This window comes from Sebastes umbrosus, chromosome 8 (genome assembly GCF_015220745.1).
Source record: "Sebastes umbrosus isolate fSebUmb1 chromosome 8, fSebUmb1.pri, whole genome shotgun sequence".
Taxonomy (NCBI): domain Eukaryota; kingdom Metazoa; phylum Chordata; class Actinopteri; order Perciformes; family Sebastidae; genus Sebastes; species Sebastes umbrosus.
Genome location: NC_051276.1, coordinates 13,623,467 through 13,646,529, shown reverse-complemented (window position 1 = coordinate 13,646,529; position 23,063 = coordinate 13,623,467). Strand labels below are relative to the sequence as shown.

Genomic DNA, 23,063 nt, shown 5'->3' with positions numbered 1-23,063 from the left:
CCAGCAGACAGGCAATAGAGTTCTGGTGTACAGAATAGACCAAAAATGACAGTATAGACAATCAGGATGACAAATTATAAATAGAATGTAAACATGAAGAATATGGAGGCAGGAGGATGTCAAATGAGGATTTAAAACATTTAAAGACATCTACCCATCAACACATCTATCTTAGAGGCTTAGCTTAGAATTCACAGAGCTTTCAGATAAAATGATAAATACTCAACCACTGATTTCATCTTTTTTATTCATAAAAAATTCATGCAAGATAAAACTACAGCTATTGTTCAGTCACATGTGAATTCATGAGAGAAACAGTCATTTCAAGAGAAACACCAGCAACTGTAAACAAAGGAACTATTCCATTTCCTCAAGTGTTTAAAGGAAAACATTTGGTCCTTCAAATCAGCCAGTTGTGCATTTGCACAAGGAACTAGAGGGATTGTTAGTTTGGTCATTAGGTTTGATAGAGAGAGCATGGTTACAACATCTTTACATACGCAATCCTCAAGTAACCTTTTACAATTTAAATCTACAATTAATGTACACAATTATCTACATTTCTCTATACAAATACAGTATATTCAGAAGAATCCTCTATACAAAGCAACGTCTATGTTACATTTGTTCTGTATACTGAATTAGCTAAAGCTAGCTAAAATAAACGACAGGCATTCATATTAAATCAAATGAAATAAACATTCGATTGTATTATCTAAAGTAAGCTGAATTAAGAATAGTCAATTGAAAAATTATATATCCAACCTACTGACTATCATTTTACTAATTTAACAAAAAAACTAATATTTCATACTGACATGTGAATGTTTCAATCAAATCAGTTTTAGTTCCATGTCCATGTTAGAGGGCCCAATCACCATGAGAATTTATCAGAAATAAAATCATTACTGTATTATTGTGTTAGCGATTTGTTTGGGTATGATTTAATTAAACTGTACAGAATTTTGGAAAGTATTTTTGGTGCTTTTTTGGTTGAAATATAATAGCTTAAAAATTCTGATTTGATTACATTTCAAATTCTCAGCAAATTTACTGATAAAAACATGGCTGAGGGATTTTGGTTCATTAGTCTTAGTGATTGTAATGATTGGTTTGTAACATAAAGGCTGGAAAGACAAGATATTCTGACAACTTCAATTAGGACTTCCTGGTTTGGACGCTTACGGGACAAAGGTATGTGTGCCTTAGGGTAAATTACATCATTCACTCACTCTGTTGAAGTCTGTACACCAAATTATAGAAAATAAAGCCACTAGTGTCTGTACAGAAGTTTGTAAATTAGCAGCCCTTTTCCCCCAAAGAAGTCAGCCCTGTCACCCCAGTGTATGTGCATGATATCCAACACTTTTCACATCAATCTCAAGAGAGATTTCACTTACAGTTTTCACATACAACACGGCTCAAACAAAACAAAAGCAACAACTTTAAAGTCAGAAAAAGTCTGTGCAAGTTTGGGCTGTAATCTGCTGTGGTGTTAAGACTCAAAGCAACGCTGACCTCTAGTGGGGGAGATTAGTCATCACAGTTCTGAGAGGAGTTTTGATATGGCATGCAGGCCACCAGGCTCTAGAGTAGTTCATTCTTAATAGTAAACAGCTGCCACCCTATGGCAAATACACATAGTACTCTTGGAAAGCATCATAGCACAAACCCTTAGAAAAACAATGCAACAGTGAACCATTTCAAGTGTGTCAGGAAAGCCCACACTAGACCTCACACATTAGTGGAACTCATCTTGGCTGAAATATATTCTAGCTGTAGATCAATTTAATTTGTGAGAGGAAGGTTTGCACATTAAGAAGAGCTTCGTTTGAGAACGTGGTTCAATGCAGCGCAATGGTTTTCCTAAGAATGTACGCAACCTCGGAGAAAAATCTACATCTTGGTCTCGCTGTCAGCAGGCCTCTCGTTGTCAAACTCGTTCTCCTGGCAGATGAGCTGGTACGGCTTCTTGTCCGCCTCCTCCACCACTGAGTTGCCCACCTCGGGGTCCTTCTTCTGGAACTCGTGGCGAGACAGGTGTTCCACTATACCTGCACCAATGGAGTCTCCAAGGACGTTGGTGACGGTGCGCAATCGGTCCCTGAGGAAAGACAGAGGACAGGTGAGGACAAGAGGCAGAGAGAAGACAAGACATGACAAGATGAAACAAGACAAGACAAGACTAAACAATATAAGACAAAAAAGACAGGATAAGACAAGACAGAACAACAGACGCCATAAAAACACTAAAGACAACAATGAATATTAAACAATTTCATTGAAGACATTGGAAATTAAATCCACATGGAGTGTCTATAAATGTGTGCACATAAAAGAATCATTGGTAAACATACTTTTATTTGCTCCAGGCAATTTTCAAACCACATGAAACACAGCCAGTACATAGGAGGAAGTTGGGCTTTGCACTGGGATTGGACGCTGACTCAATACAAACCAGATGGATGGACAAGGAATGTGAAGGGAGTGTCTCTGGAAGCCGTCAACTCACGAGTGTACAGCACACTAAGTTGATCCCTTGTAACCCCTTAAATCCCCCTGGGCGGAGCCTAATTGAATTCCTACCACACTATACTTTTACTATTACATTACAACTATATTTCCTCATGATTTAACCCTCTTCCTTCCTCCACAAATCCAACATTTTCCAGTTTGTAGTCCTACTGAGAGCTGGCGCTACTTGAGGAAATATCTAGATCATTTTTTTTTTTTGTTGACTTTCACATTTTAAGTGAATAGTTTCCTAAGATTTCATATAGCCAATACTTACAGGAACCAATCAACTGCAATGATGAGTGAGATGTCATCAGTGGGCAGGCCTACAGACGTTAGCACTATAATCATGGTGACCAGTCCTGCCTGAGGGATTCCAGCTGCTCCGATACTGGCTGCTGTGGCTGTGATGCTGATGGGGAAAAAGGCAGATGGAGAGAAATTTGAATTGTCTAAAAAACATTAATGCTGTGCAACTGGTGGAAAGTTACTTATAAAGCTGCAACCTGTGGTTTTGAGGCTTGGAGATGTTTCACTTGGGTTAAGCAGAATATTTGACGGAGTATTTTTCATCCAAAACTGATTCATCTCTCGGAGCAGGCGAGGTTTACTGAATCAAATCCTTCTGGGTCATTTTAAATTACTGAATGAACGACATTATTGATGAATGTTTAAAGGAACAGTATGTAACATTTCAGGGGGATCTATTAGCACAAATGGAATATAATATTCATAACTGTTTTCATTAGTGTATAATCACCTGAAACTAAGAATCGTTGTGTTTTCGTTAGCTTAGAATGAGTCCTTCATATCTACAGAGGGAGCAGGTCCTCTTCACGGAGTCCGCCATGTTTCTACAGTAGCCCAGAATGGACAAACCAAACGCTGGGTCTAAAGAGAGCCTTTCACGTTTTTACATTACCTGAAGGTCACCGTAGTTCTCCGACACGCTTGTGAAACTGCGTTAACGTGAGCCACAGAGTGCAAAACCGTGGTACTGCCAGCCGCCGTCTGACTTCCACTGCTCCTAAAGTAGTGTTATTATAGTAAGGATGGCCTCTGAGCGAGGCGAACAGTGTTACCACGTTTTTGCACTCACATTACCGCAGTCTTGGAAAGGAAGGAGTGAGCGGGAGAGTTACTCAGTTGCAATCTGCAACCACACCACTAGATGCTGCCAAATCCTATACATTTCACATTTAAAGTATTATCACATACCTGATGGTGAGAATCTGTCCAAAGTTAAGGTCATAATCATTGACCTGGGCGATAAAGATAGCAGCCAGGGCTTCATATAGAGCTGTGCCATCCATGTTTATAGTGGCGCCGACAGGTAGCACGAAGCGGGTCACGCGCTTGTCCACCTTGTTGTTTTCCTCCAGGCATTTAAAAGTGATGGGCAACGTGGCGGAACTGAGAGGGGATAGAGGGAGGGAGGGAGAGAGAGAGAGAGGGTGAAACAAACAGAGACAGAGGAAAAATTAACCCAGTCTGTTAGAAATTAGAAGTTAAAGTTGCTGAATCATGCGTCTCAATGCTCATCATCCGTAGCATTCATGGAGACTGACTGTAAACCAAAGTCTAAAACCACTCAGCTATGACTTACCAGCCGATTAGACTGTTGTCAGGCTATTAGACAGATGTTATTGGTCCCTATAAGCACCTAGATGTGGGTCAATAGGGGCCTGCTACACCCACTATTAGGTTTTAGCATCCATTCACATGGCTTAGCTAACTTATCTTTTGTGCCTGTTTCTTTTTTTTGTGTCTTAACTGTTTTTCTAGCAGTGAAGCAATGCCATTTCATCCCCCTGTACACTGAGTATTGTGTATGAGAGAATGACAATACATTCTACATTGACCTATCTTATCAGTCTGTGAGATTTTGAGTTGGACTCTAAATTATATAACACTTAACCCAGTCACATACCTTGAGGAAGTTCCCAGGGCAGTGATGAGTGCCTGCAACAGCCCAGCGATGAAAACAAAGGGGTTCTTCCTGGTGATGACGAAGTAGAGCGTCGGCAGGACAAAGAAGGCATGGACGGACAGGCCACAAATGACTGTCACTGTGTACATCCCCAGCTGGCCACCCATGGATGTGATGTCATCCATCTCCACGATCTTACCAGCAATCAGGAACAGGATACCGATAGGGGCGTACCTGAGGGTCGATGAGTGTTATTGTGAGTTCAGATCCAACACTTCATTCTACATTAACTCCATCCCTTTTGGTACTTACCACATGATTATGGCGACCAGCTTCATGATGGCTTCATTGAGACAGTCGAAGAAGTCCTTTAGTGGCTGCCCCTGTTCCTTCATGCTGCTGATGATTAGGCCGAAGCAGATGGAGAACATCACCAGGCCGAGAGCGTTGACTCCATTAACCGATCCCGGCACTGGGATCATCTCCTCCCTGGTTATCTCCTGGCTACCGTTGACTGTGAATATAGTGTCATTCACTGTCATCTTCACATGGACTACTCGCTTGGCATACTGCGTCTTGAACTGGAAAAAAGACGGGTTAAATAAAATAAATAAAAAATCCTGGGTCATATAAACATTTTCTTATAATAACACTTTTATAAATACGTATTTAGTAATATTTGAGATTCAGGGTCATGGAAGATATAGCAAGTAGATGTAGCTTGTTGAATATGAAGAAAATGTGCCTACAACATTCGAAGATTTTGCAGGGTAACATGTTAAATTTCAATTCTTTACACTAAAGTGAACAAATGAATCAGAATGCAGTTATTTTGTTTGTGCTTTCAACTTCCTATATTACCGACTGGTACACAAAATGTCACAATCCCAACTGCCTAAAATGTGTTGGAATAAGGAAGTGAAAGTGGCACAGAGACAAGGGTTCAGCTGTGTCAGGTGTAAACATTGGCAGCTGGGCATCTGATGTGTTTTTAATATGGATGGCAATTTTAGATTTAAAGAGGACCTATTATGCTTATTTTCAGGTTCATACCTGTATTTTGGGTTTCTAATAGAACATGTTTACATGCTTTAATGTTAAAAAAACACTGCCCCCCCTGACTCCCTCTGTTGGTCACACTGTTGTGATTGGTCATCTGAACCAAACTCTTTGGACTTCGCTCCAGCTCCGCTCTAACTAGCTTTGTTTGAAGGCGTTCCAAACTACGTTATGGAAGAAAAGGCCGGACTTCAATGAAGGCGTTTCAGGCAGTTCAGGAGCAGTGTTCCTGTGGGGGAGAGTAACTCCCTTTGGCTTGGACTTTGGGCTTTGTAACTTTGCGAACCTTTTACATGCACACAAACTATATAACTCACTAAAGGAAAGGGAAAAAGCACATAATAGGTCCCCTTTAACTGCTGAGGAATTTAATTCCCAGTAAATAGTTAAAAGTCCACAGGGATGCAAATGGCAATATGAACATACGAAATTAAAGTACTGCAGAGGCTTTAAACAACGCAAAATGTGCACTCACTCAGGCACATCTGCTAAAATGAGACAATTGAGGAATAAAACATGTCATGTAACTGTAGGATGAAGAAAGAGAGAGGATGTGGTGGGAGAGTTACCTGTTTGGTGCACGCCTCCACAAGGTTAGGAGGAAACATGTTTCTAGAAAACACAATAAAAGAGGTACATTTTGGTTAGGTAATTACTTACCAATTACAAATGCACATTGCTAAAAAACAGACTTATGATATATAAAATATTTGGGTCAGAATCAGTGTACTGGAGTGCTCTGGTGAGTGTGTTTGGTTGTTCAAGGTGCATAAATGTGTGAGTGTGTAAGTACCTGATGAGGTCCAGGAAGGCATCAGCGGGGCTGATCTGCTCTATCTGCTGCTTATTGGTGAACTCATCCTTTGATCCTTTTCCAGGGTGAATGACGAGCACCATGACGATACCGATGAACACAGCGATGACGGTGGTGGTGGTGTAGTAGATCACGGCCCTCATACCCATTTTACCAGAAGCACGACCGTCCAGAGCGGCCATACCTGAAAAGGACATATCATTCTAAATCATTGGTTCTCAACCTTTTTCCTTAAGGGTACCCCTTTTCTCTCATTGGATAGAAGACCCCTGACTAAGTGACACATTCAGAACAGAACAACTGACAAACTGTACAATTAACCCAAATAGTGATTGCAATAACTGCAGGAAGTTTGTGTAAAATGAACAATTTGGATGAATTGAGCAGATTATTTCTTGTTAATATTGCATCAGAGATGTGTAATCCTGTTATTTGTTGCAACTTTTAATACAATTCTGTCTGTATTATGTATTTTTTTCATTCTTAACAATCATAGATACTTCACAGGCGTCTTCTTTTCTGACAAATTCAGTGTTTTCTTCTCCCTGACGCTTGGCCATTGTTCTATTAGATCTTTGGTTGTTTGGTCTTCACCGTGCTCTTATCCTGTTTATATCTTAATCAATAATCCAAACATTAAAAATAACAATTTCATTTAGTTTTCTTCACAGAAATGACTGAAATGCTGAGATATAGGCCATCTGTATATTTTTGTTAAAAGTTGTCTTACACTCCTTAAAATCAAAAAGGCTTGGCGACCCCCCATGATGCATTGGCGACCCCTAGTAGGGGTTGGGACCCGCAGGTTGGGAAACAGTAATCTAAATCAATCTATATCAGTACAAAAGGGTTTATCCTCCAAAGAGTTTCTCTAGTTTCATTCATTCACTTGCTTCACAATTAGACACAACTAGCTTTCAGTCACAAGCACTTAAATAAAATAACCAAAAATCAAATGTTACCTACATATAGTTGCATCAAGAGAGTGACTTTCAAATAGATTGCATTAATCTAAAAATCAAGTTAATAAAAAGTACTGCATCTTTGTTATTGTTTCTTTCTATACATGATAAAAAACATCTCTATCATCTTTAGTCATGCTGCTCCGTGACCTTACAGTTTGCATAGATGTGTCACTAACTTGTGTCCCTATGAGCATACAGTTAGCCTGGGAAAAGATGCTGTAATTATAGGTGGAATACACCCATCTGGATTATCTGACTAACTATCTGTGACAACAAAGAGCAGCAGGAAACACAATCTGACTCTGACCTTTACTGGTGGGAAAGCAACACCTACTGTACAGCACCCAGGGGCAGATCTAATACACAAAATCTGTTTACATACTATATATTCAACATATACAGATCATATATTTTAATTATATAGCTGCAGCTGGGAGAAATTATTTGATAACAGTCTGACTGAAAATACAAACACAGCGCTGTTTTATACAGAAAAAATGTGTTGCAGCATGATTCAGAAGAAACAGCTGATGATCGAGTTACAAATAGGGGTGTCGTGATATGCTGTACCGGTACTGGCGTTAAACGTGATGTTAGAAAATGAAATATTGATATCATGTTAATAATACACATATAATATTGTGTAAATAATCCAGCGCCTCTTGAGTCACGCTTTTGGTTACAGACTCTCTCTCCAACTCACTCTACTTGTATTTTTTGTGTAAGTCATTTGCCAAAAAAGAGAAAAAAACACACAGTAAACAAAGTTTTTTTTTTTCAATTCTTCTATAGGTATCGCGATAATATCGTTATTGTGAATTCTTTTGGCCACAATAATCGTATAGTGAAAATCTGATATCCTGACAGCCCTAATCACACAGAAATACTTTGCTCCCTGTTTATCATTCCTGCAAGGAAGGCAGCAATTATACACAACCTAAAATATGTGGAGAGTTTTATTTTACAGGCCTGCTAAAAAGCCACAAAACCATTTCAGATTGCATGAGAAATAGTTTTCACAAAGCCGGTTCTCAGTGAAGAAAAACTAAAGTTTTATACGAGCCAGAGAGTAGTTTGACGGCGTCACAGAGGCTGGAGTCTAAAACTGTCCCCCGCAGTTCTAATAGCATTAAACAGATTTTTCAGGGAAACGGTGGTAAACAGAAATATTTAATGAGTATTCAATATTCAGAGAACTGGATTTGAAAACAGACAAGCTGCCTCAATAGAGATGACGATGGTGTTGTATTTTCAAAGTGTCAGGTCCTATAATGGCCATTATCTTCATTCAGAGCTGTACAAGGCAAAGCAGGCTTTGTGTGATGGGAGATGTATGTGTTATGTGGCACTTTGACACTGTTTGTGTGTGTGTGTGTGTGTGTGTGTGTGTGTGTGTGTGTGTGCGTGTGTGTGCGTGTGTGTACCTACTGCCCCCTCTCTGCTCCTCTTGTCTCAACATACCCAGGACTTAGCCTTTTATCCAACTCTTTTTGATCCTCTTCGTCCCCTCCTCATCCTTCCCTCCCTTATTCTCTTCTCCCCAAATTCTTCACCTCCTCCTCCTCTCCCTACTTCCCCTCCATCCCCACCTCTTGTTTCAGGGTGCCCCCTAGCACCCCTCCCCTGCTCTTCCTCCTCTCCCACAACCCCCATCTTTGCCTCCCTGCCTCTTCTCCTTTTCTTGCTCGCTGATCTTATTGCTGCAATCCTTTCACTGCCACCCTTTTCCTCCCACTCTCCTCCTATTCCTTTTCTGACAGCCCTGGGAAAACTTGTTGACTTAGTCAGTGCCCGCACGCACACAATGATCCCCAGCCTGTTGTCCAGGCAACAACGGACGCAGCCTCACCAATTCCATCCTTTCAAAAGAAGATTGAAGGAGAGCGGGGAGAATGACTTTGTTTCTGGGGAATGTTCATCAAACACAAAAGTATAGGCCCACGGGGGGAAGTTGAAACGCAGGACATAGCGACTGCAAGAGGTCTGACCAGAGGGCAGTTAACATCCACTTATGCTGTGCTGGGTAAAGACTGACTCCACAGTTCTAGCAAGACTTGAAGGCCTGCAGTCAGATGATATCTCAACATGTCAGTCTATGGAGCTGAATAGACTTAATAATTGATTTTCATTTGTTACAGCCTCTCAATTTTTTTCAAATCTTATACGATACTATACTGAATAGCCGACTGAAGCTTTAAGTAAAATTTTCAATCCATGAGTTGACATTTATTGGACAGTTTTTATAACTTCTTCATTATTTATTTTCTACCTTTATGTTGCGGCCTGTATTTAACAAAGTCACAAAGAATCTGTCCAGGTATTAAACACCGTCTTCATCATCCTCTCCATTCTTGTCCTGGTCTTCCCATTGACTCCCTCCCCCGCCTACATTCACACTCCCCTTCCAGCGACCTCCTCTGTAATCATCCTCTTTTTCCTCTTTTTACTGCCCAAACCCTCTCTCCCTGTTCAGCCCCCTTCTTGGCTTTATTAAGACTCTGTGGTGGACTCCGAGCTCTGGTAATGAAATGCTTGAAGACAATATGGATTTTGTGGCAATCACAAGTTGAGTGGTTTGTTTGAAGTCTCTCATAATCCTTGATCATTGTTTCTCTCTTCCTGTCTGTCCACTACCTTCTACCTTGCAGGGCCCCTCTGGACTCAAACTCTCTGAGTCCCAATTCAACCGTACTTTTACAAGGGATCAGAATTCAGAGGCAAACCATTTCACATAGAGGCACAATTCAGCCTTTTAGGGCTGTGACAGTCAGTTTACACAGGAGCCTCGCGTTTGCAGAAGTCATAGGAGGTGAGCTCCGCATGTTCTTATTCTCTAAAATATGTTACTCTCAAAGTCGCGTCCAAGTCATATTTAAAGCAATCACTGCTCTAGAAATAAAACTTAATTACATTGATGCTGTGGGACATTGTTTCTTACAGGGAAGTTGGTGAATCCAGCCTACAGTATGCTATGGAGATAGAACCACAGATAAACATGCAGCTAAAGTGGGTCAAAACACTCTTCAAGATCAAGAGAAGCTGTTATCCTCTAAAGTAACCTAAGACCTCTCATATTACTTTTCAACTGAGGTCATAGTTTCAGCAGAAATCTGAAAAACGGTGGGAGTTTTCGTAAACTTGAGATCTACAGCTGGGTTGCAGGTGTTCAAAAATGTAGTAACTTTCTTCCTGTGTGAGTAAAGGAAATCTAATAATCTAATAATCTATTGATTCTCCTGTTTTACTGTTTTGAAAATCAAAATTCCTTCATTATAGTGGCAGTGTGTGTGTGTGTGTGTATGTTTATGTGTATGTGTGTGTGTATGTGTGTGTGTTTTGGTGAAACAGTTACTTTTCACAGCATCAGTTGTTGTTGCTGTTGTTGCTGTGACCTCTGAACTCAATCTACTAAATTTCCAACAGTTGGCTGATAGTATCTCCATGAGAGTTGTAAAATTATTTATAGTGCTGCAATAAATCATGTAGGAGTTCATTTGCATTCAGTTTGTAATAATAATAAATTACATTTATTTGTAAAGCGCTTTTCTAGACCCAAACCTAAGTAAAAGTACAGTGTGTTATTTGTAGTATTATAATAGTTGACTGTTTCTACTCTAATGACAACTTTAAATCAGATAACATTGCTTCTAATAAGTGCACATGTGCACACACACACAGACATCATGAGAAAGGAGCCGTGTGGTGGATGACTTGTCTACAAAACAGCACTCTTTGTTGGTTTCCACATGTTGTAGTTGCTGTCATGTGACATGATGTCAGAGGATGCTGATGTCACGCCCCGCTGCAGCAGCACAAAGCAGGTTATTATCGGACAGCGTGTCACTGTCATCCCTTCAGGAGACGGGCCTCTCGCTCTGTCAATCGCTGCTCAAGGACTGGGCATGTGGTCTCAGTATGTCCCGCCTACCTTCGCCAGTCAGTGCTGCTGACCAGTGTTTTTGGAAAGTCACGTGTTAACACGACTCTATCTACACCTTTGTTTCCACAACAAGTGGAGGCTCTGCTCAAACCAACAGGACTTTGCCTCTGGAAGAAAACATCCCTGTGTGTCTGACTGGGTTTATGAACCATGTCAACAGTGACGAATGAACTCACTACATACCTGGATTAGGACTGAAAAGTTGTCATATGTTTGTGTTTTTTTTTCAACAGCGGCCCAAATACAAGTGAGCTGCAGCAGTTACAAGATGTTCTGAAACCACAAAGTAATCCAGCCCACAGATTCTGAATTGCTTATTCAATGAAAACACAATAAAGTTGGGATCGCTTTGGTAATGTTGTATCAAGATTAAGACCATTACAATATGGGTCAAGCATGTGATAGAAACCAGTTCAAAATATTATCTCTCTTTATCTGGCTCATGAGGTCATCCTAACCCGTCCCCAACTGGGCCCAAAACCAACAAACAGCGTCGAGTGAACAAACAGCTGGCTCACTCTGCCACTCATGAAATACATGTACGTCAGAAGAGCCACAAAACAAACAAACAGTAATATCACTGGCATGAACTCTATACATAGAAAACACATGCTACCTGCAAAACATGTAACAAAAATCTCATATAAACAGAGTCGGAGTGTGGGCCTACTTTTTCCATATGTGCAAACTGAAGTTGTGCTTCACTTCAAGCTAGTAGAGACAGTGTTAGGGGACACAGTAGTTGAAGGCGATGGGGTTTTGTCTGGTGGAGGGGCTATTTCTACAGTGGTTGAAGCCGTGGAGCCATGCTGAGCAGACATGTTGCAGATGTGCAGATAAAAGAAAACGTCAGGGTTTGTGTGGTATTAGAAGATGCAGTTGAGAGCTGTGTGTGGTGACTAAGTTGTTTGATATATATTTAGAACAAAACAGTGTCACACAGGCTTGAACTGTAACTGTCGAAGTTATGTGTGCTTATTTTAGATATCTGGGGTACATTTGAACTAAAAATAGCCAACGCGTTTCACCGTATAATGATGTTACAACCATAAGGGAATGCTTTTGTGTAAGCCTTGGGTGTGTGCATCATTTATTTTGTCAACATTATTGATGCAATTAGTAAATAATTTCTATCAGATTCACATGCATGAGAAATATTTCAGTTTGTTTATCAGTAACTGAAAATAAACAGATTCAAAAAGCAAGAATACCATCTCTGTGTCAAGTCTTTCTGTGTGACCGTACAAAAGAATAGAAGAGCAAGAGGTCAAATTAACTAATTAAATTAATAGTACTCTGGTCGGAAATGTCCTGATGGCACAAAAATGGCCTGATGTTGTTCGTACCTGTGATGAGGCTGGAAACCAGCAGGGGCAGCACCAGCATCTGAAGCATCCTCATCAGCAGCTCTCCAGGGAAAGAGAAGAACTTCACCTGCCGGTAAGACATCTTGTAAGGCCGCAGGGAAAATCCCAGGATGATGCCTGCAATGAGGATCAGATGTGGAAGAAAAGTCAAGACTTTATCAGGACATTTCACAACATTTACACGACTAGACCATAAGAGAGTCCCAGATTTGACACTTGTAGTTGGATATTATCATACATCCATCCATTATCTGTAACTGCTTATCCTATTCTGGGTCACGGGGGGGCTGGAGCCGGACCTCAGCTGACATTTGGCGAAGGCGGGGTACACCCTGGACAGGCCGCTAGACCATGGCATGGCTGACACATAGAGACAGTCAACCATTTACACCTACGGGCAATTTAGAGTCAACAATTAACCTAACCTGCATGTCTTTGGACTGTAGGAAGAAACCGGATAACCCAGAGAAAACCCACATTAACATGCAAACTCCACACAGAAGGGCCCCAAGCCAGATTCAAACCTGCGACCCTCTTGCTGTGAGGCGACAGTGCTAACCACTGCATCACTGTGCAGCCCTGGATATGATCATATCACAGCAAAATGTAGCATATTTATGAATGGATATCAATACCATAATAATGCATTTAAGTTTCAGAGTGCCAAAATAACACCTGAACACCTGCTTGCTCACATTTTCACAAATAAAATACAGTGGACTTTAATAAAAAGTGCGAATTTAATAATGACGCAGGAGAGGTGGAGCTACACTGTTCAAAGCATGTGAGTACATGATCATTATGTATCGTGCAATGATGAACACAATAAGCATTAGTAATTGCTGACTGTCATTTTTCCAACAAATTTTTCTGGTGAAAATGTTTTGCAGAAATTGTTTTCTTCCATCTCAGTGAAGTCTATTGTCTCAACCAGCAGTTCATCCCCTGCAGCACTAATCCACCAACAGGGCCCAGGTGGCTGACCCAGCAGCCTGAAGTGAACAATATCCTCAGGTCAAATGTGTTTGTCATGGCATGGTGTAATTCAATCAGTGCTGCAGATGTGCAGCAGTGGGTGGGCCTGGCTCACTTCCTACCGAGGCAGATCCAAAGGTTAATGGCAAGAGGTCAAGGGTCAGCTGCGGGGTCAGATAAAGGCCTGTCTGCTAAGTTCATCTGAGGTCCCTCTATTCTCTCATCTGGTGAGTTTGTTTCTATTCTTTTCCTTCTTCCGTCCTGCTACAGCGGTGTTAGTCACACCAGATTGATGGATGGTTGGGGGTAAGGTAGAAAACTTGCTGCCTTCTTCTACATGCTTGAATAGAGGAGGGGTAAAGAGAGGAGAAGACCAAACAAAGTCTTCCCCAATAATCTCCATTTTTAAATCAACTGAATCACCAATAGAGTGCACTAGTGTCTCACGTTCCCACTTACCAATAATGACAGCAGCAACGGTAAAGATCACAAAGGCATTTCTGAGGAAGAATCCTTTCACATCATCCTTTCTGATGTTCTCCACTCTCTTCTTGGCCAGCAGTGATCGGGACTGGATCCCGGCCCGGATCTGTTGGAGACCGCTCCGGGTCCTCTGCGGGTTCTCCCCGTTGCTCTGAGTCATAGCTGCCGTTGGAGTCTTCAGATCTGTTATTAACGTGTAGGAACTTGACCTCCAATTCTACTGTGATGAGGACACCTTAAAGGTGCTGCCGAATGAAACCTGTTGCTCCTCTTCCTCTCTGTCACACCTCTCCTTTGGCTTTACGAGTGTCCTGATGGAAAGGGAAGGACATATCGTGAGAGTTAGCGTTAGATATTTGAGCACAAAAAACAAGTGATGAAAGATAGACAAAGTCACACTTTTAGCTCAGTCAAATAATACAGGTTTGTAACTTTACCATTTTTTTTTTAGTTGTGCTGTGTATCATTGCTTTGCTACGCTGTATAGGAACTGTCACTCAAAACCTCAATATACAATATACAGCACATACAAAGTGGATAAAGTAATAATTATGCAACCCCCCAAAAATGCATTATAAAAAATGCAAAAAAAATGCATCATAAAACATAAAATACTTGAACTCCTCTGTCAATGAAATGAACACGTGTCACACCCACAACTATGAAGGCATGCAGACTTCCTCAAACATACGCTCAAGTAACTACAACAGACATGTGGTTATATATTGACACTGATTCACAGTCTCACACACAAACAAACACACACACACACACACACATATACAGCTACTGGTCAAATGGTAAAATGCTAAAATAGAAGTTGTTTCTGTACCTTTAAACTTGTGCAATAAATTCCTCTGGTAATCTCAGTTTTTTCAGGGGGATAGTTCTGGTTTAAAGCCCGGTCAGTGTGAGAGGAGGGACAGAGGAGCTCTTTGGCTGTGAGCTGGTTGGTGTGAGCAACCAGCAATGAAGAGAAAGAGGAGAAAAAGAGGAGAGGGGAGGAGGAGAAAGGAAAGGCGGTGGATGAGAGAATAAAAGAGCCAGTGAGCGGATGGAGGCGGTGCTATAGTAGAAGAAAAACTAGGGTTAGTCACTCACACAGTGTGGGCTTGTGGGGAGGTGAGGCGGGAACTAAAAAAGTGAAGTAATTTAGAGGAGGAGGGGGGTACAGACAGAGGGGAGCTTGAGGAATAATGAGCTTTCTAAGCAGGAAAAAGAGAAAGGACCTTCTTGTTTTCTTCTGTCCCCCTCAGCTGTCCTTTCAAATGGTTTTTCACGCTTGATCAGTTCAGCCTGATTGGAGATTCCTGTGGCGAGGGAGTCAACAGAGAAATAAAAGTCCTCCGTCCATCAAAAGAAAAATATGGAAGTGGATTAGCCATTTATTTTGGCACATCTCCAACGGACACACTCATCAGTCAATCTGTCTTCTTTTTCTGCATTTTGGTTCATTAAACATCTACACCAGACAAAGGTCGTCTTTTTTCTCTGAAACGCGGAGGAGTTTTTAGTTGGCTAAGCTAAACAGAGCGGGTAAATGTTTACCAAGTGCCAGTGGTACAACTGGTGCTCTGCAACGTCTGGCTTTGAAACACACAATCTGTACAAACAGTGACGCATGTTTTAAATCTGGATTTCTTTAGGTAAACTGACAGTATTTAGACAGTTAGCTGCCATTTAAACGTAATGACTACTCAAGATTTGAGATAGGAGCCGCAGTGGTTAGGAAGCAAAACACTTCCACTGAGGAGGATCCAAACACAAGCAGGCTGATGAAATGGAGTTTAGTTTGGCAGCAAAAATCAGGAATTCACAGTTTGGCATGTGTGACGTGATGAACGCTGAGGTTGTGTATACGGAAAATTTCGAAAATATGTGTGTGTGTGTGTGTGTGTGTGTGTGTGTGTGTGAGTGAATGTGGGTGAATGTTGTGGGAAAAAAGTGGGGGAGAGAGTAAATGAAAGAGGTAGAGCTGAAGCCATCCTTTCTGACTCATACCAAGGGAATCCATGTTTGGCAGACATGTTGTGAAACGTTTCATCCGTCAGTCTGCACACACACACACACACACACACACACACACACACACACACAACATCCTGCTTCATGTGACCTCAGTAAAATGATGTAACCTCTGACTCTGGCATGCGTCTGAATATTTGCACGAGTGTAAGGAAAGTTCACTCACAAAGGCAATGAAACATTTTTCCTCTCGTCCAGAATTTCATCCAGGATTTGCTGACATGTGGAGATCAGAGCTGCAGATCAGTGGAACTATGGCATTTGGTTTGAGTCATTCAAAGCGCCAAATATTTCAATTCAGCAGCAATATCTTTTATATAATGGCACAGTTACTCACAATAATCCACAGATATTGTTGTGGACTGCCCTTCCCTTTGTGTAGTTGGTTTGATATAAGGAAGTTCTTAATGAAAGTGTTCAAAAGCTCTGTGGATTATTGTTAGTAAATGTGCCAGTCTCTTTGGAAAAATAATTTAAAAAATGTTTTTTGCTACCTTGATCTCTACAGACCCAATGCCTAAAATTTAACAGTAGTGGATGCAGTGCTACGGTCCACTGCATCCTACTGCTGATTGAACCACATTTTGGCAAAATTACACTGAAACTGAGTAAGTAAGTAAAAAAAAAGAAAAAAAAGTCAGATTTAAAAATAGTTTTTGGTCTAAAATGTATAATGGGGTTAAATTTAAACCAGCAGTTTAACTGGCAAACAAGTGCGCGCACACATGCTGCAGATCAAGATGTTTGCAATCAGAGAGCAAATACTTCCAGACTGTAATCATTATTCATAATATAATGGAGCAACAAAGAACAGCACTGAGTCGTCGGTGAAATCGTCGAGAAGCTTGGATAACCATCATTAGCTTTGAACAAACGGGCAATTACCGTCTGAATTGCAGGGAGAGAGAATATGTATTGTGATACTACGGTCTTCCTCCGTCATCCCCAAGGACTCACAGACACTGAACAGCTTCTCTCAACACTTCAGTCTGAGGAGTTCGGACTGAGTCACCGGCTCATTAGACCGGCTATCATTGTCAGTGGCTGCAAATCCCACTACATCACTGCTGTTAGGACATTAGCTGAAGAGAGGTTGGACATCTATGTTGGCCCAATCTGACAACTCACTATTAGAGTTGGATTTGATCTACGATGATCTCAGTAGAGGTTTTTTTACGATTGCTTAAGCACGATTTTGAAAACAGAGTTCATTTTGCCAAAACACTATACACAATTGAAACAACCACACACCCAAGTAGCAAAACACCTCAGATCTTTTGCAAAATTAAACACCTCATTCTAAACTGTACAAAAATGTATGAATAATTTTGAGCAGAGGTTTTGCTCTCTGAGTGTCAGTTTCAATAATTGTTCTTCATGTGTCTTTTTAGTGTGTTAGAAATTGAAAAAAAACTGTATTAGAGAATAAAATATGTAATATTTGATGCTGCTCATGTAGCAAGAATACTGTTGGTGTGGTGAAATCTGGAAAATCATGAAATTAAAAATAGCTCATATATTGATTAAGAAAATGTACACTCCCTAGCCACTTTATACGTACAGCTGTACAACTGAATGCAATCCAATGCAACAGATCTGCCACAAATTCTACATTTAGGAAGATTATAATGTTCAAGGTTTTGTTGACACTGTCAGAGAGGTGTTTATTATTGAGGTTGAAGTTAGCGGTGATGTCACGGATGTGTGTACTAGGCAATACGATTGAGGACTCAAATACAGACACTGAGGCAGAACTGGTGGAAGAAAAAGGACTTCACTGAACCAGCAGGTCAAAACACAGGTATCAGATATCAGGCAGAAAAGACGGAGGAACCAAAGACATGGGAGGCCTGGACAATGGAGACAGCTCAGGCATGTTGCTGGGGAGGAAACAGTGGAGAAGAAGGAGATCTCAGGAGGGAGGAAGGGGCAGGAGAGCCAGGTGGCAGACTAGCCAGCTCCAGTGTAGGCTGGACACTTCCAGACCCAACCCTAGCCAGCAGGGGAACAGACAGAGAGCTAGTTGGCCAACTGCTAGGCTGCTTCAGGGAGGTGGTTGGACGTCTCCAAGGCCTATTGAAGGAGGCTGGGACACGGGCGGATATGGGTCTTGAGGTGTTGGGTATAACACATGCGCAGTGTAACTGAAGCTGCGGTCGTGCGTTGCGATTGGCTCAATCTTGGCGAGTGGAGACCAGATTTTACTGCGCATGTGTGGTACCCCAAAGATATGACGAGTTCTTGATGCATAACCCAGCCTCTTTTAATAGGCCTTGGACGTCTCAGGTAAGCATGTGAGACACGTGAGATTGCAGAGCATGATCTGGAGGACGAAGGGGGACGCTGCAGTGATGAAGTTCTGGTAAAGTCTTTGGTTGGTAAAGTTCTCTGCCAATTCAGATAGCAGCTGACAGATACTGGAGGTGTTTTGGCAGCAGATTTGAGGCCCTGAATGCCTTCAAATCTGCTGGACCTGCTGGGACCACGTTCTGCCAGTTTGTACTGGCATTGAGGACCCAAATGTAGACACTGAGCCAGAACTGGTTGGAAAAAAACATTTTAGAAATGTTCAATTGAGAAGCCAGACACGCAACAGGTCAAAACACTGGCGGCAGAATAATCAATGATTGAACCATGATCTGGGAATGAGAACAGGTGTGCAGGTGGATGTGGGAGTCAGGTGACCAGAATTGGTGACAAAGTCCAAGGGCATCTGGTGGACAGGCTAGTTACTGACATCACAGCTCTCTATTCTGCACCAGTGTCAGTTATTATTTCTTCAGTAAAGAGTAAAGAATATATATATATTTTTTTATTCTTTGTAAGATGCGGTAAAAAAAATCACGTGAAACTTCACTCTTTCTGTATTCTCTGGTGAGAGGACATTGGTCTGTCTGTCTGAAATAACTGAAGTTGAATATGTTAATGGTTCACCCCAGCCTTCAGGCCAACATTTCTTTCATAATCATTTCCAACAAATCCGGACCATTTCCAGAAATAATATTGCAAATTCATCCCTGAACATTGTGTGTGTGTGTGTGTGTGTGTGACAACAACACTGATAGGCCAGTTCCTGGCTCTCCCATCACTAAACCTCAGTTCATCTGGAAAGCTTTAAATCATTGGCACCCCACCGTTCCTCACCGCAGCGACCCACATGGCATCCGTCGCACAGCTATCCCAACAAGCAACAACAGACAACAGCCTCCTTTGTCCTGCTGTCCCTTTGCAAAGCAAGGGATCAGCTGATTGGGTCAGCTGAAGAGCAGGACTTGTAAATCGAAGAAAGGAAAAGAGAATCATGCATCCTGCAGTAAAACGCACAGAAACAACAGAGAAGCAGGTGAATGGGGCACATTGCCAAGGATGCTGGGAAGAAAATGTGTCGCCTCTGGACTGTGTATACTTTTGTTAATCACATTGTGGGGACAAAAATTTTAATCATCATGGGTACCCATCTCCCATTTGTGGACAAGCTGTTAGTTCCCACAAGGTTAAAGTCCCCCTGCAATCAGTACTGTGCTTTGCTTATTGTGTGACATTACATTACACTCGGTGATTATGAAGCTAACTTAGCTCAGCACTAAGGCTGGAAACAGGGGGAAACAGCAAGCCTGGCTCTGTCCAAAGGTAATAGTGATGTGTCGGTCGCAAACGAGCCAGCTCAAAAACCCGGTTCCTATCGTTCACTTAAAAGAGCTGGCTCTTTGAGCTGGCTCGTTCGCGACCGACACATCACTATTACCTTTGGACAGAGCCAGGCTTGCTTAAAAAATTAATTCAAGGCAGAATGATAGGATGATCTTCTCCACGCCACAGGCACTCCATGCACTGACTGTGACTGAATGTTGTGTTATTGACGTCCGTGCGACCAATCAAGCGATGACAGACAAGGATCATACCATCAAGCAGGGAGGGGCGGGGCGCTGACGGTCTCCAGGTACAGAGCAGGAGGGAGAGGAGGAGAGAAAGAGAGAGGAGTGCGGTGCGCGAATAGCAGACAAGATGAGTGACAGTCGGAAAAGAAGCAGCATGTAAAATTATGGTATTCTGGAAATTATAAGGTTTAGTATAATTATATTGAATAATTTAAGTGATATATGTGCACACATACTAATCATAGGTCAAAACTGCGCTAAATTTGGCTGAATCATAAAACGCAGAAGTAGTAAACCAAAGAGCCGTTTGGGAGCCGAAAGAGCCGGCTCTTCTTGATGAGCTGAGCCAAATGATCTGGCTCACTAAAAACAGCCTGAATTCCCATCACTAAAAGTTAAGATGATTTCCATAAAACTCTGTTTCCACATAGAAAGGCCATACTCTCCTTCAAAATTAAAGTGTCATATCATGTATCATGCAGAGCAAACTACTCCAGTAAGACTAACATCAATGAACAGCATCTGACAAAAGGGAAAGCCTGTCCAAACCAGTCGCATCAAGAAGACTAAGATACAACATCTTTCAATATACAGAGAGACTGTTTCATTTGTGGTAAGGATAGTATCAGAGTAGAATGTCTGATACCTATTACAACAGATACAGGCAAGAGTACCAGAGACAAGGTCCGTAATGCTGCATCAGCTCCGGCTGGTGGGCGGTGCTTGGTATTTCCTCAACAGATCTCAACATGGCTGCCGGGTCACAAAGTTTCTCATTTTACAGCGAAACAGTACACTACAAGATGTTTCTGAAAACATTTGAGGAGAGAAATAGGTATTACAGTAACAGAATATTGATTCATATTTGATCAGCACTGCTTAGTTTGGTCGTAATTCGCGAGTGATTGACAGCCGGCTGGTTACCTTGGTTAACGGGGTAACAGTAGCGTTGTCTGCGGGTGAGGGCCGTTCTACTGTCAAGCTAAGCCACGGACGTTACCACAACATGAGGCTCTTTAGCTCCTCTCCAGTGGCTCCCTGTGGATTTTTAAAAATGGAAATGAATAACTGTGTTTTGTTTACATTTTAATTTGTATGTATCATGGTTGTAGGTCTATGATACGACAGAGTATTGGGGCCACATCGAGGGAAAAAAAATAGATCTGAGATTTCGAGAATAAAGTCATAATATTACAAGAATAAAGTCATAATATTACAAGAATAAAGTCATAATATTACGAGAATAAAGTCGTAATATTACGAGAAAAAAGTCGTAATATTACTAGAATAAAGTCATAATATTTTGAGAATAAAGTCATAATATTTCGAGAATATTTCGAGAATAAAGTCACAATATTACAAGAATAAAGTCGTAATATTACGAGAATAAAGTCGTAATATTTCGAGAATAAAGTCGGAATATTACAAGAACAAAGTCAGAATATTACGAGAATAAAGTCGGAATATTAGGAGAATAAAGTCATAATATTAAGAGAATAAAGTCATAATATTTCGTGAATAAAGTCATAATATTATGAGAATAAAGTCATAATATTACGAGAATAAAGTCATAATATTACGAGAATAAAGTCATAATATTGGGAGAATAAAGTCATAATATTACGATAATAAAGTCATAATATTATGAGAATAAAATTATAATATTACGAGAATAAAGTCGTAGGTTTACGAGAAAAAAAGTCGTAATATGATAATAAGGTCAGAAGTTTACGAGAAAAGAAAGTCGCAGTATTACGAGAATAAAGCCATAATATTATAAAGTAGTAATTTTACGTGCTATTTTCTTTTTTTCTCGTAAAGATATGACTTTATGCTCGTAATATTATGACTTTATTCTGTAAATCTCAGATGTTTTTTTCCTCAATGTGGCCCTAATACTCCGTAGTATATTTGCTCTTTGGCCCTCACTGCATTAGACTTATATACTATATACTTAGACTATAGACTGTGTTACCTTCATCACAATGCTCAAATGTTTTGCGGCTCCATTCCTGGGTTTACAAATCTATTTTGTTACTCCCTCCATCCCCTGGATCTTAAACGGAGGGGAATGTAACACTTGGTTTTTGGTTATGGCAGAGTTAGGGTTAGGGTTAGGCATGTGGTTATGGTTAAAGTTAGTCTCCAAGGAATGAAAGTAAATCAATGCAATATCCTCCTTGATGCCTTTGTTATAGATCATAAAGATTATACATGTGACACGTTTGTTTTTCTGTCTTTCTGTTCTGAAATAAAACAGTTTCTCACAAGTTTTACTGCGTCATCTTCCTTCTTAACCCATCCTACCATGGATCAAACCACTTCTCTGCTCTTGCATAAGTATCTGAATTAAAGAGACCGCAGCGCCTCAAATACTTCAGTTAGAAGGCTGGTCTCAGTTCTGTTAAATAGATTACATGGAGGAATGTGGAACAAAATGGGTTTCTGTTTTTTCCATCCTGATGTGACGATCTGTTCATTCATTGTTGGCTATAGGAGCCATGTGTCTTTATTGGTATCACATGCTCTAATGGGATTGACTGTAAAGGGAGAAACAGATCATGACAGACATATAATACTACAACTACTACTAAAACACTTCTGTACTTTTGTTTGTTTCAGCGTCTTTCAAAAAAGGAAATAGTGATTGCCTGTTGCTGCCATCCCTCATCAAATTACATACACATTTGGAGAGAGATGTTTAGGCACTTTTCTTGTGCTGGAAAGTGAAGAAAATGAAGCTGATGGTTTTAATCTCATCACCTCATCAACTGCTTTTAACTACAGTATATGATAATCGGCATCCTACTATAGGCTTTTAAAGACACAAACTTTCCCTCTCTCATACACACACACACACGCACATTTTATACACAAATACACACAGGCCGTACCCACAATCTCAGCATCACAGAGTGTGTGCAACTCCAGCTCGCCGAGTCTGCTCTACCGGGCCTAGTGGTGTCAGATGGGAGTGGCCCCATCCCAGGGGAGTGATGTATCCAGGACAGGTTATAAGATCTGCAGTCTACAGTGGCACTCTGGGGACACACAGAACTGAGGCCACTTTGTTCACCGGCATCATTGTGCACGAGGGTTTCCCATGGATCAAA

At 41.0% G+C, this 23,063-nt stretch overlaps 1 protein-coding gene across 4 annotated transcripts; it reads right to left on the bottom strand.

Moving 5' to 3' along the window:
* Positions 1-230: 230 nt before the first annotated feature.
* slc1a3a (solute carrier family 1 member 3a) lies at positions 231-21,228 on the bottom strand. 4 transcript variants are annotated; one of them, XM_037777087.1, is made up of 12 exons: positions 20,875-21,228; positions 15,277-15,357; positions 14,880-14,993; positions 14,024-14,358; positions 12,569-12,706; positions 6,297-6,501; positions 6,073-6,115; positions 4,757-5,025; positions 4,445-4,678; positions 3,733-3,927; positions 2,792-2,926; positions 231-2,104 (listed from the first exon to the last, which is right to left on the bottom strand). In XM_037777087.1, the coding sequence occupies exons 4-12, from the start codon at positions 14,205-14,207 to the stop codon at positions 1,897-1,899; spliced, it is 1,611 nt and encodes a 536-aa protein (XP_037633015.1). In that variant the 5' UTR covers positions 14,208-14,358; positions 14,880-14,993; positions 15,277-15,357; positions 20,875-21,228; the 3' UTR covers positions 231-1,896. The 4 variants fall into 4 exon arrangements, with proteins under 4 accessions (XP_037633015.1, XP_037633017.1, XP_037633016.1 ...); XM_037777089.1 differs by lacking the exons at positions 14,880-14,993; positions 15,277-15,357 and adding an exon at positions 20,625-20,759; XM_037777088.1 differs by lacking the exons at positions 14,880-14,993; positions 15,277-15,357.
* Positions 21,229-23,063: the final 1,835 nt, after the last annotated feature.

Excerpts from the sequence above, each read along its gene's own strand:
- slc1a3a (XM_037777089.1), bottom strand. The coding sequence starts at position 14,207 with ATGACTCAGAGCAACGGGGAGAACCCGCAGAGGACCCGGAGCGGTCTC. Across the intron at positions 6,116-6,296 it reads GCCTTCCTGGACCTCATCAG|AAACATGTTTCCTCCTAACC; the intron begins GTACTTACACAC and ends TGTGTTTTCTAG. Across the intron at positions 2,927-3,732 it reads GGACAGATTCTCACCATCAG|CATCACAGCCACAGCAGCCA; the intron begins GTATGTGATAAT and ends TTTCCCCATCAG.